At 40.4% G+C, this 14,223-nt stretch overlaps 1 protein-coding gene across 1 annotated transcript; it reads left to right on the top strand.

Annotated features, from left to right (window-relative positions):
• The first annotated feature begins 1,708 nt into the window (after positions 1-1,708).
• LOC137955239 (aluminum-activated malate transporter 8-like) lies at positions 1,709-12,312 on the top strand. The gene is made up of 10 exons (XM_068802100.1): positions 1,709-1,973; positions 2,088-2,228; positions 2,324-2,596; positions 2,688-2,812; positions 3,218-3,361; positions 3,473-3,945; positions 10,088-10,421; positions 10,923-11,344; positions 11,820-12,019; positions 12,137-12,312. Exons 1-10 carry the CDS (start codon positions 1,709-1,711, stop codon positions 12,310-12,312), a joined length of 2,553 nt encoding a protein of 850 aa, XP_068658201.1.
• Positions 12,313-14,223: the final 1,911 nt, after the last annotated feature.

The following is a 14,223-nucleotide window of genomic DNA, read 5'->3' as shown; positions in this document are numbered from 1 at the left end:
TTTTTCTTTTTTTCTTTTGTTTGGTTGGCATTCAGCCTATTGGTTAGAAAACATGATCTGATCTGATCATACTTACAAGCTGAGATTTTGAAAGCAGAATAAACAACGGGAGATTCCTCTCCCTACCCAGTGATAGATATTGTTCCCAATCGGAAGAAAACTTGGAGAGTCATTGGTTGGAGCCGAGTTGCACCGAATATATGCCATGCTTCTCTGTATATATTCTTCCATCAAAATCAAGATAAAAGAGGGCAGGGGGTGATTCCCGGCCACTTTCTGTACCTGAACATTCTAGAGAGAAGAAAGTAGTTGGTGTTTGTTACTGTCTGTTTCCCTCATGGAAAAGCCATTAATCCTTCCTTAGATGTTGTCTCCATTATGGCAAATTGGGGCCCTTGAACGTGGTAGAACGTACTCCAAACAGATGGAACTGGGTGAAGATCAAGACATGCTCATTTTCCTTTCTCATACAAATGGATAAACAAACATCAAACATGGAAAAATACATCAAGTCACCAAAACCAGATTTGGTTCTGCAATTAAAATTTTTACAAGGACATGGAGTACAGTTTGGATGTGGACGGCTTTGCCGGGTACACATGAGGAGAGACGCTTTAGGATGAGTGGACTCTGAGTCATGAAGAGTTACTCTCCTCCACAGGGCCACGCGTTGGGAGGGAAACCTTTGCAGAGTGATGATTACATATTTCATGGGAATGTCTTGGCGAGTGATGCAAGAAAGGTGAGGGAATAGAAGAAATAGGGAAATACTGGAATGAGGGCCTGTCTACGCTTCACTCAGACTTTGGTACACAAGAAGCACTTGTCAATCCAATTTTCCACATCGAATGGATTCTCGGATGAGGCCTGCGGGATCGCATTTCTTCTATTAAAAAGCAATTCATATTTGGCATCTTAAAGGGAAATTAAATTTTACGGGCATTAAGCATTAAAATAGTTGCCGAAGTCAGATGGAATTGAGCCGTTAAATTTACCGGTTTGATATCATCTCGGAGCTCCATTCTAGCTGGTACATATTCTACTCTTAGTTTTACAGGTAGAATTCATTGTCGAGATGTCCTTCTGAGAAGCATCTTCCCCGCTAATTCTACACCCCCGGTGCCCATTTTAATGGCCTGAACATACCGTGCCAAGTAGTGCACTTTACAGTTTTCCCAGACCTTTACATCACCATCTTTACTGTAGTTTATTTTCTGTATCAGCTGAGTGCTATATAGCTTTTCTCTTTGATAAATACAGAAAAGCAAAGTGTCCATTACCGTGGGGCTGCTGTCAGTCTTGAGTTGTTTAACCTTTTGCCGTTTCAAAGCATGCCATCCCCGGGGTCTGAGCTCTCCAGCCAAGTAAGCCTCTCCTTTCCAAAGAAAATCTTTGTCTTATCACCGTACTAAAAACACTCACCAATCCTTTTCATTAAAATAACACCAAAGTTAACCAGAAAAACCTGGTTCCCTGATTACTCGCCCCTATAAGTTGAAGTTTCTCGTCCTACTTTCGTATTCGAGCTCTTCATCTCCAAACATTCGAGTGGCTTGGCTCCTTACCTCCGATCTCTCTTTTTCTCCTCTGCTTCTGCTTCTCCAACGAGAAACGAAGCAACCAAATTAATTAACAGCCCGGGGGTTCTCTTACATCCATTCTCTTGCATTCTCCTAGTTCATGCAAACAAATTTCCCGTCTGGGAGCCATGGAAACTGGAATGGGAAGCGAAGTGAAGACCGGCTTGTTTGTTCGAGCGTGGCAACATGGCAGGACCAAGATGATTAATGGTGCTAAGAATGTGAAGAAGATTGCAAAAGACGACCCAAGGAGGGTGGTACACAGCCTCAAAGTCGGCTTCGCCCTTACTCTGGTTTCCTTCATCTACTATTTCAGTCCCCTCTATAATGGCTGGGGAGCGGCAGCCATGTGGGCTGTTCTCACCGTCGTTGTCGTGTTCGAATACACCGTGGGTGAGTGTATCTTCCGTCATGAATCACGAAGCCTCTATTAGAGTGACGTCTTGTAGTTTAACCTTTGCTCTTTCTTTCTAAAAAATGGACTCAATTTTAAACAATATGCTTCAGGTGCCACCCTTTTGAAAGGTCTCAACAGAGTATTTGCAACATTACTGGCTGGCTCTCTTGCCACCGGAGTTAATTACCTGGCTGATCTCTCAGGAAGAGAAGGGGAGCCCATCATTCTCGGAGCTTCCGTCTTCCTCATAGGTACTCCTTTTAGGGTTGAAAAAGAAGAACAAAACCCATTAAAGCTTTACTTTATACAAGAAATTTGATGGGTTTCTGTTACAACAATTGCGCAGCTGCTGCATCGACTTTCGCTCGATTTTTCCCAAAGATTAAGGCGAAGTACGACTATGGATTTGTGATATTCATACTGACGTTCAGTCTAGTTGCTGTTTCTGGGTATCGTGTGGCCGAGCTGGTTGAGTTCGCACACCAGAGACTCTCCACAATCGCCATTGGAAGCTTCGCTTGTGTATTCATTAGCCTCTGTATCTGTCCCGTATGGGCAGGTGGGGATCTCCATGAACTGACTGCTAAAAACATAGAGAAGCTTGCAAGCTTCTTGGAAGGTACTACACTTAAACAATGATGCAAGAGAAAACTCTCTGATTCTTGTTTGCCTATGAATCTTTTCGTTTTAACAGCTGCATGCAACTGCAGGGTTTGGAGCTGAGTGCTTCAAGACAGAGAACGATAGAGACAATGTGGCAGTCACCGAGGGAGAAAAGACATTTACACAAGGATACAAAAGTGTTCTGAATTCAAAAAGCAACGAAGATTCTCTGGTGAGTGCAACTTAAAATCTATGTGAGTAAAGGGGCAAAAAGGATGAACCCTGGAGCCTCTTTAAATTAAAACATCATCTCTCCTCGTTGGCCCCTCCACGGTTCATCGTGACCGTATCACATTTGGACTCCATCACAACGGCTCCCACTTATTTACACTTTTTAGAGGGATGAACTGGTGCGCCCTTTCACCATTTACGCTGTCGATTTGGCGGGTCATCCCTCTGAAAAAGAAGTCAGCCATTGTTATTCAACTGATCATTAGCTCATAGTAACATGGAAGTCCTATTGTAGCACTTCTCAAATTTGTGAAGATGCAAAAATGTTTCCTGATTAATGCGCTAGGAACTAGTTCTTAATTTGTCTCCACTTCTGGTGATTAATGAAATTGGCTCACCGTTACAGTCAAACTTCGCAAGATGGGAACCAGGGCACGGCGGATTTGGGTTCCGGCACCCTTGGAAACATTACCAGAAGATCGGATCATTCATTCGACAATGCGCATACTGCATGGAAGCTCTTAACGTATGCTTAAGCTCCAAGATTCAGGTATAAAAATAAAATACTTTTTAACATTTAGTTCATCAGATATCACTGCCAAACGTACGCCATCAATTCTGGGCTTGGATTATAACTCATCACCTTCCCTTCTCCATGCAGGTACCCATCGGATTCCAGCGACAAATTCAGGCGCCATGCACGAAGATGAGTTGGGAGTGCAGCGAGGCTTTGACGGAACTCGCGATGGGGATTCGAACAATGACGAAGCCGATCAACGCTGCTCAACACGTAACATCAGCCAAAACTGCAGCAACAGAACTGAGAACTGCTCTCAAAACTGCTCTACAGGAGAACTCATCTCTCCTGGAGATCCTTCCCATGGTTACAATCGCGTCACTTCTCGTGGAGACCATAGGCCATACCGAGAAGCTTGTGGAGTCTGTAAATGAACTTGCGGATAAGGCGAAGTTCAAGAATGGCGCTGAGGTGGGGAGAACCCCTTCCTTCCTTCATCGAGCTACGGTGAAACCGCTGCCCGTTGCAGACGGCTCGCATGTTGTGATTGATGTCTTCGAGCCTGAACCTGTGTTAGCTTGTCCAGGTGAACAAATGAAGGAACGAAAAGTGGAAGTGTAAATATGCGATTGCAAAATGTAAATTCTATGCCATACTAACATAATCCTTTGCAGTTAGATAATCAAGTCCATGATCGATGAAACTTTTGCATGGGGTTGTCGATACCTCCATTTCTTCTATCATATTGTCTTTTGTGTTTGTTTTCGTAAACACTAATAAAAATAACTTCTACTGAAACAGGATGAAACGCACACTGAAACAGAATACTCAAATAAGGCTGTGCAATCCACTTGAATAAATCTCATTCAACTATGCGAGCTCATCCCGGGATTCAGGCTCATGGAAAAACAAACTTCACAATGGTAATGGTATGGGATTTGCTGTGTTTACCACGGAAATTTGAGGATGTAATTGGTTGCTTAAATAAAGTATCCATATGTTCTTATTCAAGATATCGATCACTCCCACTTGTAATTAGTTTTTATGGTCAAATACACTCTTAACTGATCATAATTTGGTATAGTTTGCATTATAAATGCAAAATTATATGAAGCTTTCTCTAACATTTGATACCAGATATTAGCAATTAGATATTTCCCAAAATGTGTCTTAGTGGATCTCCTCTTTTAATTTCCACTACTAAAGCATTCTTTAAGATAATATGAGATATTTAAAGTTATTAAAAGCCTGACGTCCACCAATATAATACTATCGTAACAATGTGTATCACGTCCAAGCCACTTTCCAACCGATCAAAGACAATGCTGCAGCCCCGTCACTTAACCTTCCATTACCGCATGTTCCGATGAAATCGCAGAACTTCTCAGAAAACTGAACTTGTAGACATGGACGAACCCTATAGAGTGGAAAGAGAAGAACGCCATTGCTGGCTTTGGCGACATTTTTTCTTTTCCTCTCCCTCCTGGAATCAGCTCAGCAAATGGTAAATGAAATTGATGGGAAGTGGGGCCTTAGCCTGACATAAGAAGTGTTGCTTTTGTGGGTGGATGAGCCTGGCCCGCCATGCCTTGTTCTTTCCTTTTTCCCAGCATAGCAATGTCTTAGTAGTTATCTCTTATATTGTATCCTTGCTTGGTCCCCTCTCTGTCTCTTCTGTTAAGGTCTTTTCTCATCCGTTATTCTTTGACTAAGATCTCGTGCTTTTTTTCTCACATTGACTACTTTCAATGTTTAATGGCAGGCAGTGAGACCCAGTTGTTTAATCTCCTCTGAATTCGATTTAAGAATGGAAGTATTTTTGATAAATAGTTGTAAAAGGGTCGTGTTTAGTGCCAGAAAAAGGGAAAGGAATGGCAATCCTCTGAAGGCCGCCGCCCGTTTTAAAGTGTATTTGAATCTTTTTCCATATACTTCAACATGTTTCAAAGATTTCTTTAAAGCCTGAACTCTATTTTATTGAAGATTTTCTCACGCACTATGTCGTAAACAAGCAGATATTGTTTAACTCTCTAGCTTGGTGATTTACCAGGCCACACGCGAGAAGCACTTGCATGCACGTAGCAAGGAAGACTGGAAGAGATGAAATTTATGTGGGAATGCTCCTGTGAATTGCACTATGAAGACAACCTTACTCTTCGTTCATTTTGAGAATAATATTTTGCCTTCGCCTAATCTAATACTTTTTCATATGGCTGGCTAGTAAGGAGAGCAGAAGCGAGGTGGGCAAGAATTAGCTGCTCTGATCCAAAAGTGAAATGTTCGTTCTTTTTGAAGGTCACATCTAAGCCGATTTCTATGGAAAGGAAGATGCTTCCACTTATTTATCTCCCATTCCTCCATTATTTTCATCAAAACTATAGGAAGATTATTGTTCACGAGACTGAAACAGTGGCTATGCTAAGGATCTCGAGGGTCTTAATTCACCCGCGTGCATGAATGGGTAACTGACTAAATGATCCTTGACCACTCAAAAAATAGAGGCGCACACAGTAGGAAAGAAAAGGGAGGACAGGCTTGAGTTGTCAAAAAATAGAGGCGCACACAGTAGGAAAGAAAAGGGAGAGGACAGGCTTGAGTTGTCTCCAACTCAAGCCTTCCTGCATATCGCAAGTGGATAAAAAGAACCATTTCCTGATTCCTCTAACACAGGAACAAAATCACTAGGGACCCTAGGAGAGACCTCTTGGCTTCAAACACGATTTCGTCCTGTATGATCTTCTATGAGATTGGGAGACGTTTGACTCCATGAAAGCAGTAACTGCTGTAAAGCAGGGACTGTCCTATGTTAAGAACTCGGAAAACACATCAATTCCAGACTGATAGCATGTATTTGAGAAGATGGGTGACATGGTGCCTTCGACAGAGGATTGTGTGGGGCTGACCCAACAAGAAATGACACGGGATTCTGACCTAACCAGAACTTTTCAGCTTCCACCACTTTCTTGCTTTTGTCTTTTATTCTGTTTTTGAGTCTTGTTTGAATACCCAAAAGTACAATTAAGTTTTATTATGGAACTAAACTAGCTCAAATAATATAACTATAGCTAGCATGGTTTCACTAAAAGAGCATCATATGGTGCAAGGAAAAAAAGAAAAGAATATTCCCTGAAGAGAATCTAACTGAACTATCAATAACCATTAATAGAAAGCTGCCAACAGCATTCAACTCTTGTAACTTAAAAAGCAGATGGTATTATTCTTTTATGGAGATCTTCCAAATGAGCTTCATTCTTCCCTTGTCCTCTTCAGAAAACATTGAAAAGAAAATGACAGAACCGGTTCAAATTTTCTCTTTGTCCATTACACATAAACAAAAAGAGACAAACCAGTAATGGGATGTATAGACATTTAAAAAAAGTTATCAATATCGAAAGCCGGTCTCGGTAAAGCTGGATTATGTATGGGTAGTGACATGGATCCCACAATAAACTATAGTTTCCATCTAAGTAAATAACGATGCACAGAATCATCTGATTTGGAAACCGTTTATATATTTAAGATAATTACTTAGAAGCTATATCAGTCTATGGAAACCGTGGCTATTATGTTATTACCGCCGACGAGATTGTCTGAGAACCGTCGGCTAAAACCACTTTCTTTTTCTGATCTTAGATTAGCAACACCCGCCATTAAAATAAAGATAGCTTTCCACATCTCGATCAGTGGATTGCCGTATCAGTCTTTGAATTGCTTATTTGATGCATCATTGTTTGTCAACTTAGTGACTAAACATGAGCACATTACTCTGACCACTCTTTTTAAGCTGAGCTCCATGGTCCTCCTTTTGTTTCGTTTTCTAATCCCTCCTTTTAAGTTTCCTTTGTGAAGAAGAAATTAAGAGCTAAGAAGATTGGCTTCACATGCTTAAAGTAAACTGGTAGGGTTTTCAATTTTTATTATATCCCCACTAAGGGGAATGCATGTGAATGTGTGAGACTTGTGTTGTATTTTTCGGGTTAAAGGACTGAAGCCCCGAGCTTTGAATTCTGTTTCTTGTGGAGCAGTCAGAGTTAGAGAGAAGAGAATCACTTTTGGACTGTGTGGGCATTGGCAGTGTAAATTAGGCGGAATTGGACAAAGTTGATAACTGCAAATTGTACTGAAAAATGGGATGAAGTTATGGGGTAAAGGGCTTACAGTGTTTAATGGAAGGTTCATGGCCTTCAACTCGGGTCTTTTTAAAATTGATGAATGTACATTGTGTGACATGGAAACAGACAATGACACATGACCTCATGTGCCCTCATCAAAGCATTCTCAGGTTCAGGAGTCAGTACTTTCAACAATGTCAGTCACTCACTCAAGCTGCTTCTCAGATATCAAAGATAACACTACTCATATCAATGTTATAGAAACTAACCTCCAGGTACTGTTTATATGTGACATCATCTTTACTAAATATTTTTAAAAAATCCCTCCACCTTTTGGAAGGGCAGAGGAGGTGGGTGAACCCGTGCCCTCCCTCCCCCCTTCTTTTTCTAGCCAGCAAATCCTCTGCACTAGGGGATTAGAGGGTAGGGACTTACCTTTGTCAATGTCAAAAGTGATGGGAGGAGGCAATCACCCCTCTCCCTTCTTACAAGGTAAATTCCCTCATGCAGCAATGGCCTGGGCTATGTCGATTTATCTGATAAACTTGATTTTATAATGTTGTATTTTTAATCTTTAACTTTTGAAATAATTATGTGAAGAAGGACCCTCTTAGATGTCGTATTGTTTTTAGATCCGGCCAACTAAATTGTGTATCTCTAAATAAGGTCTTATAAAAATATTTTAGTAATTTATAAAGGTAGATGCCCATAATTTTAAAATTTTTATTCTTGGGAATATATACACACACACACACAAAACAATGTTGGCTTTTTTATAGTCCCTTTTACCGACAAGAGTGGAGAGCCATTTCCCTTGCCTCTTCTCTCTGCAACAAATTTCAACTGTGAGTGGAGAAGATGGGGGATGGGAAGTGTCTCCCATCTATTTTGGTAGGAATGCCAATGAATCATGTTGGGATTGTGTTTTGGAAAAATCCAATCCTACCTCAACTATCCCTTCTCACTAAAACCCATGACAAAGTTAGATTTTCAAGTTCATCTATGTTCTACTCACCTATTTTTAATTCACATCCCAACCAAAACCTGTCTTTTTTTTCTCTTTGTTCCATTATGTCCTAAAAAATCACTATTTATTTTTTCTTTTCTTTGAAACTAAAAAGCATTAAGTTGATCCTTGATCAATAACCATCTTACCCACAACCTCTCTTTTGTCAATTACAATTTTTTCTTTTCATTTCTAGTTTAGGCACAACATTACAATCATTTTTTTCATTATTTCGTATGACAGCACAAACACAAGAAAATCGATCAAACCAAATTTTTTCAATTGAAATTTTTTCTAATGAGAAAATTGGTTAAAAGGACAATTGTTTTTCACCTTTCTATTTTCCTAAGCTTAGTTCATTGAACTCCTATTTACAAAATATTTTTTTAATATGCAAGGCTATTTTGGTTGTTCCACAATTGTAACACAATCCATCTATTTGCATTATTATGTTGTGTTAGTTTTTATGCCCTATGGTGAAATATTTTATAAAAAATCCTTGCTATCATTTTCCATCAAAGCATCATGCAATGCTGTTATGGATAAAAACAGTCTAATCCTCTTCTATTGCAAAAATGGCACTCTTCAACTCCTCTGGTTCCTCCTCTTCATTGCATATAAGCTCTATTGTATCCGATGAGGACAACATTTTAGACATGAGCTGGTTTTAAGTGCAGCATGTAGATGTTGTTCTACCCAAAGCTCATGTTCCTAAGTTTGATGAATTCGCTCACATGTTTGTTAATCAAGAACTTAAGAGTAAAGGTTGCAAGTAATTCTTCCACGAGTGTGTTAGGGAATCCCCGAGTTTTAATAGTCAATGGACATATAGGGAATTTCTGGTTTTTTTAGGAGGTTGGCGTGTGGAACACTCAACCTCATTAAACCTTACTCTTATTTCATATCTCCCTCTCCCTCCGATGATTTCTGAATCTCGTTGTGATTTTTCGACAGTGTGAGAGAAAAAGGGAAAAACGAGAGAAACAGAAACAAGTTCAAATTTTTTCCGGTGAAGCTCTTTGAAGGATTGCTTTTCAGAGAGAGAGAGAGAGAGAAATCTTCATGCTTCGAGTGAGAAGCTCTTGTGCGATCGATACAGTGAGAAGCCACTTCCTTTCCCGCCGAGACATTGTTGCAGAAATAGAACTCTCTGCTTGCAGTCGTTGTGCTGCTCCGATGCTGCGTGATTCCTCTCGTTGGGCGTCTCTATCCTCAATGTAGAGTGAGAGAGACCAGATAAGGAAGAAGGGCGTTGTATCCTCAGTGTAGAGGGAGAGAACGAAGGAGAGGAAGAAGAAACGCCTCCGCAGAGGCGTTGTCAGGTTCATTTTATTATTGACCGTGTGCTGTTTATTTCGTGTTGTTTTTGACCGGTGCTATTTGGGTGTCGGCGAGTCTCAGGATCTCCATACAGGTTACATTGTTCCTTTTACAGATTTGTATTTATTTATCTGCAGTGGTAGATTAATGTATGGATTGTATGGATAGGAAATTGTAAACACTGAACTATATTCCCTGTAAAGAATTATCATCGGCAGCTATGGCCGTAACCCGATTTGGGTGAACCACGTTAAATCTGTGTATTTAATTTTGCTCCTCAGATATAATTTGATTTGTATAATCCTATCAAATTGGTATCAGAGCTAGGTTATACAGAAAGTCAAATTTGAGTGGGAGCAATGGTGCAGATGAAGGGAAGTTAAAGATTGAAAAGTTCAATGGGGAGGATTTTGGTTTCTGGAAAATACACATAGAGGATTATCTGTATCAAAAAAATTTATACCTATCACTTAATGGAGTGAAGCCAGACAGTATGAAGGATGAAGAGTGGAACCTCCTTGATAGGAAATCCCTTGGATTCATCCGATTGTCGTTATCCCACAATGTTGCATTTAACATAGCAAAAGAGAAGACCACCACAGGTCTCATGAAGGCTCTCGCAAATATGTACGAGAAGTTGTCAGCCTCAAATAAGGTGCATTTGATGAGGTGACTGTTCCATTTGCGGATGACAGGAGGAGCATCAATAGCTCAACATATAAACGAACTCAATATCATTACAACCCAATTGAGTTCAGTCGAAATTGAATTCGACGATGAAGTTCAAGCATTGACACTTTTGTCTTCCTTGCCAGAGAGCTAGAATGCCACTGTTACAGTAGTGAGTAGCTCGTCAGGAAGCAATAAGTTAAAATTCAATGATGTACGTGATCTAATTCTCAGTGAAGAGATCAGAAGAAAATCATCAGGTGAAGGAACGATTTCTTTAGCATTGTCTATAGAGGCAAGAGGAAGAACTAGAGGAAATAGACCTGGAAGGTCAACTCATCGAGGCACTTCTCAGAATAGAAGGTCTCAATCAAGAAACCCAAGCAGACCTTAGAATAGAAGGTCTCAATCCAGAAACCCAAATAGATCTCAAAATTCAAGTGTCAAGTGCTGGAACTGCAGGAAAAACAAGCACTACTAAAATCAGTGTAATAGTGCACTGAAGGATCAGGAGGCGAAGGTAGAAGCAAATGTTGCTTCCTCCTCAGGGAATGATGTTGCATTGATATGCTCTCTCGAGAGCAAGGATGAGTCTTGGGTATTAGACTCTGGAGCATCGTTCCATGCTACCTCGCAAAAAGAACTCTTCGAGAAATATGTGTCCAAGAACCTTGGTAAGGTATATCTCGGTGATGATCAACCGTGCGATATTGTAGGCAAAGGTGTGGTGAAGATCCAATTGAATGGGTCTGTATGGGAGCTGAAAAATGTCAGGCACATTCCCAACATGAGAAAGAACTTAATCTTAGTAGGGCATCTAGCCAGTGAAGGCTATACCACGACCTTCCATGGTGATGATTGGAAGATTGCGAAAGGGTGCATTGGTGGTTACACGAAGAAAGAAGAGTTGTACTCTCTACATGACAACACAAACATGTTGTACCATTACTGTTGCAACAAGCAACCAAGGTTCCAATCTGTGGCACAAAAAACTTGGCCACATGAGTAAGAAAGGAATAAAGATTATGCATTCCATGGGGAAACTATCAGTGCTAGAGTTAGTAAAAATTGATATGTGCAAGGATTGCATACTTGGAAAGCAGAAGCGAGTTAGCTTTTAGATACATGACAGAGTTCTGAAGAAAGAAAGGCTAGAGCTCGTTCATTTTGATGTTTGGGGGCCAACAACTGTTTCATCCATTGGTGGAAAACACTACTTCATGACATTCATCGATGATCATTCACGGAATGTATGAGTTTATTTCCTAAGTGAGAAGTTTGAAGTGTTTGATACCTTTAGAAAATGGAAAGCCATGGTTGAAAATGAAACAGGGCTTAAGATAAAAAAAAAAGTTGAGAACTGATAATGGTGGTAAATATGAAGATACCAGATTCAAGAAGTTCTGTTTAATCATGGGATCCGCATGGAGAGAACCGTGGCAAGTACGCCTCAACACAATAGTGTAGCTGAGCGTATGAACATAACTTTGACTGAGAGAGCCAGAAGTATGCGTATGCAGTCAGGCCTACCAAAGCACTTCTGGGCAGAAACAGTCAACGCAACAGCTTATTTGATCAATCGAGGTCCATCGGTTCCACTGGAATACAGAATACCACAAGAGGTATGGATCGAAAAAGAAGTAAGATTCTCACACCTTAAAGTTTTTGGTTGTATGACATAATTGCATATAAGTGATTAAGGTAGGAATAAGCTTGATCCCAAATCCAAGAAATGTACCTTCCTCGGTTATGGCGAGGATGACTTTGGATATCGCATATGGGATGATGAAAACAAAAAGGTGATCCGTAGTAGAGATGTGATTTTCAGTGAAAGGGTGATGTACAAGGACAAACACACTGCAGATGACAGTAACTAAGTAGAGAGTGAGCCAGTATATGCAGATGTGGATGATATCCCAAACGATTCTGTAACAAGCCCTTAGACAGAGGAATCTATTGAGCAGAGAAGTGCACACCAGTCCGATATATCACAGTCCCCTTTTCCAGCTCCAATATTGAGAAGATCTTCTCGACCTCATGTGCCTAACAGGAGATACATCAATTATCTACTATTGACTGATGGAGGAGAACCTGAATGCTATGAAGAGGCATGTCAAATTGAAGATGCTAGCAAATGGGAGCTTGCTATGAAAGATGAGATGAATTCTCTAATCTCAAACCAGACATGAGAACTAGTTGAGTTACCCATATGGAAGAAGGCCCTTCATAACAACTAGGTGTATCGGGTGAAAGAGGAGCACAATGGCTCTAAGAGATACAAAACCCGATTGGTTGTCAAAGGATTCCAACATAAGGAAGGAATCGATTACACTGACATCTTCTCTCCCGTTGTGAAGCTCACCACTATCAAAACAGTGTTGAGCATTGTTGTCATTGAAGATCTCTATCTAGAGCAGTTAGATGTGAAAACTGCATTTTTTCACAGAGACTTAGATAAGGAGTTATACATGCATCAACCAGAAGGTTTCTTAGAAAAGGAGAAAGAGAATATGGTACGCAAACTCCAAAAGAGCCTGTATGGTTTGAAACAGGCTCCAAGATAGTGGTACAGGAAGTTTGATAGTTTCATGCATAAGGTTTCCAGAAGTGCAATTACGATCACTGTTGCTACTTCAAAAGGTACATATCCAGTTATATCATTTTGCTACTTTTTGTCGATGATATGTTAGTAGCTGGGTCAGATATGGATGAGATCAGAAACTTGAAGCGGTAATTGTCAAAATAATTTGACATGAAGGACTTGGGTCCAGCTAAGAAGATTATCGGAATGCAAATCACAAGAGATAAGCAAAGTAGAGTATTGCAGTTATCTCAAGCAGAGTACATTACTCGTGTTTTGCAGAGATTCAATATGAGCAATGCCAAGCCAATTGGCATACCCTTGGACAAGGATCAGTCTATCCAAGGATCAGTCTCCTCACATGGAAGAAGAGAGAGAGCTCATGGATAAGGTTACCTATGCCTCAGCCATTGGTAGTTTGATATATGCAATGGTTTGTACGAGACCAGATATTGGTCATTCAGTGAGAATCGTTAGCAGATTTATGTCAAACCTAGGTGAGACCCACTGGAAGGCAGTAAAGTGGATCTTGAGATATCTGCGTGGCACCACATATAAGTGTTTGCACTTTCGCAAAAATGAATTGCAAGTGCAAGGGTACACAGATGCAGATTTTGCAGAAGAAGTTGATCACCGGAGAAGCACCACTGGTTATGTGTTTACCGTGGGCACAACAGCTGTTAGTTGGATGTCGCAGATACAGAAGATTGTTGCATTATCCACCACTGAACCTGAATATATAGTTATAATAGAAGCTAGTAAAGAGATGATATGACTTCAAGGATTGTTAACCGAGCTTGGTTTCGAGCAAAGGATGAATGCCTTGCACAGTGACGGTCAGAGTGCGATACATCTGGCAAAGAATTCTTTATTTCATTCTAGAACCAAGCACATTGGTCTTTGTTATCATTTCATCAGATCTTTGTTAAAGGATGAGGTGCTAACGCTGAAGAAAATCCAAGGTAACAGGAATCCTGCGAACATGCTAACAAAGTCGGTGACTATTGATAAACTGAAGTTCAGCTTCAGTTGGTCTACAAGAATGAAGAGACCTAGATAAAGTTGTTGCATTGATATGTGTGAAGACAAATTGATATCAGTCTTCAAGTGGGAGATTGTTAGGGAATCCCTGAGTTTGAATAGTCAAGAGACATATAGGGAATTTCTGGTTTTCTTTATGAGGTTGGTGTGTGGAACACTCAACCTC

This window comes from Aristolochia californica, unplaced genomic scaffold, assembly GCF_029961685.1.
Source record: "Aristolochia californica isolate CCGP_79_NKW_82.1479 unplaced genomic scaffold, dmAriCali1.0.hap1 SCAF_2, whole genome shotgun sequence".
Lineage (NCBI taxonomy): Eukaryota > Viridiplantae > Streptophyta > Magnoliopsida > Piperales > Aristolochiaceae > Aristolochia > Aristolochia californica.
This window is presented reverse-complemented; position numbering and strand designations above follow the sequence as displayed.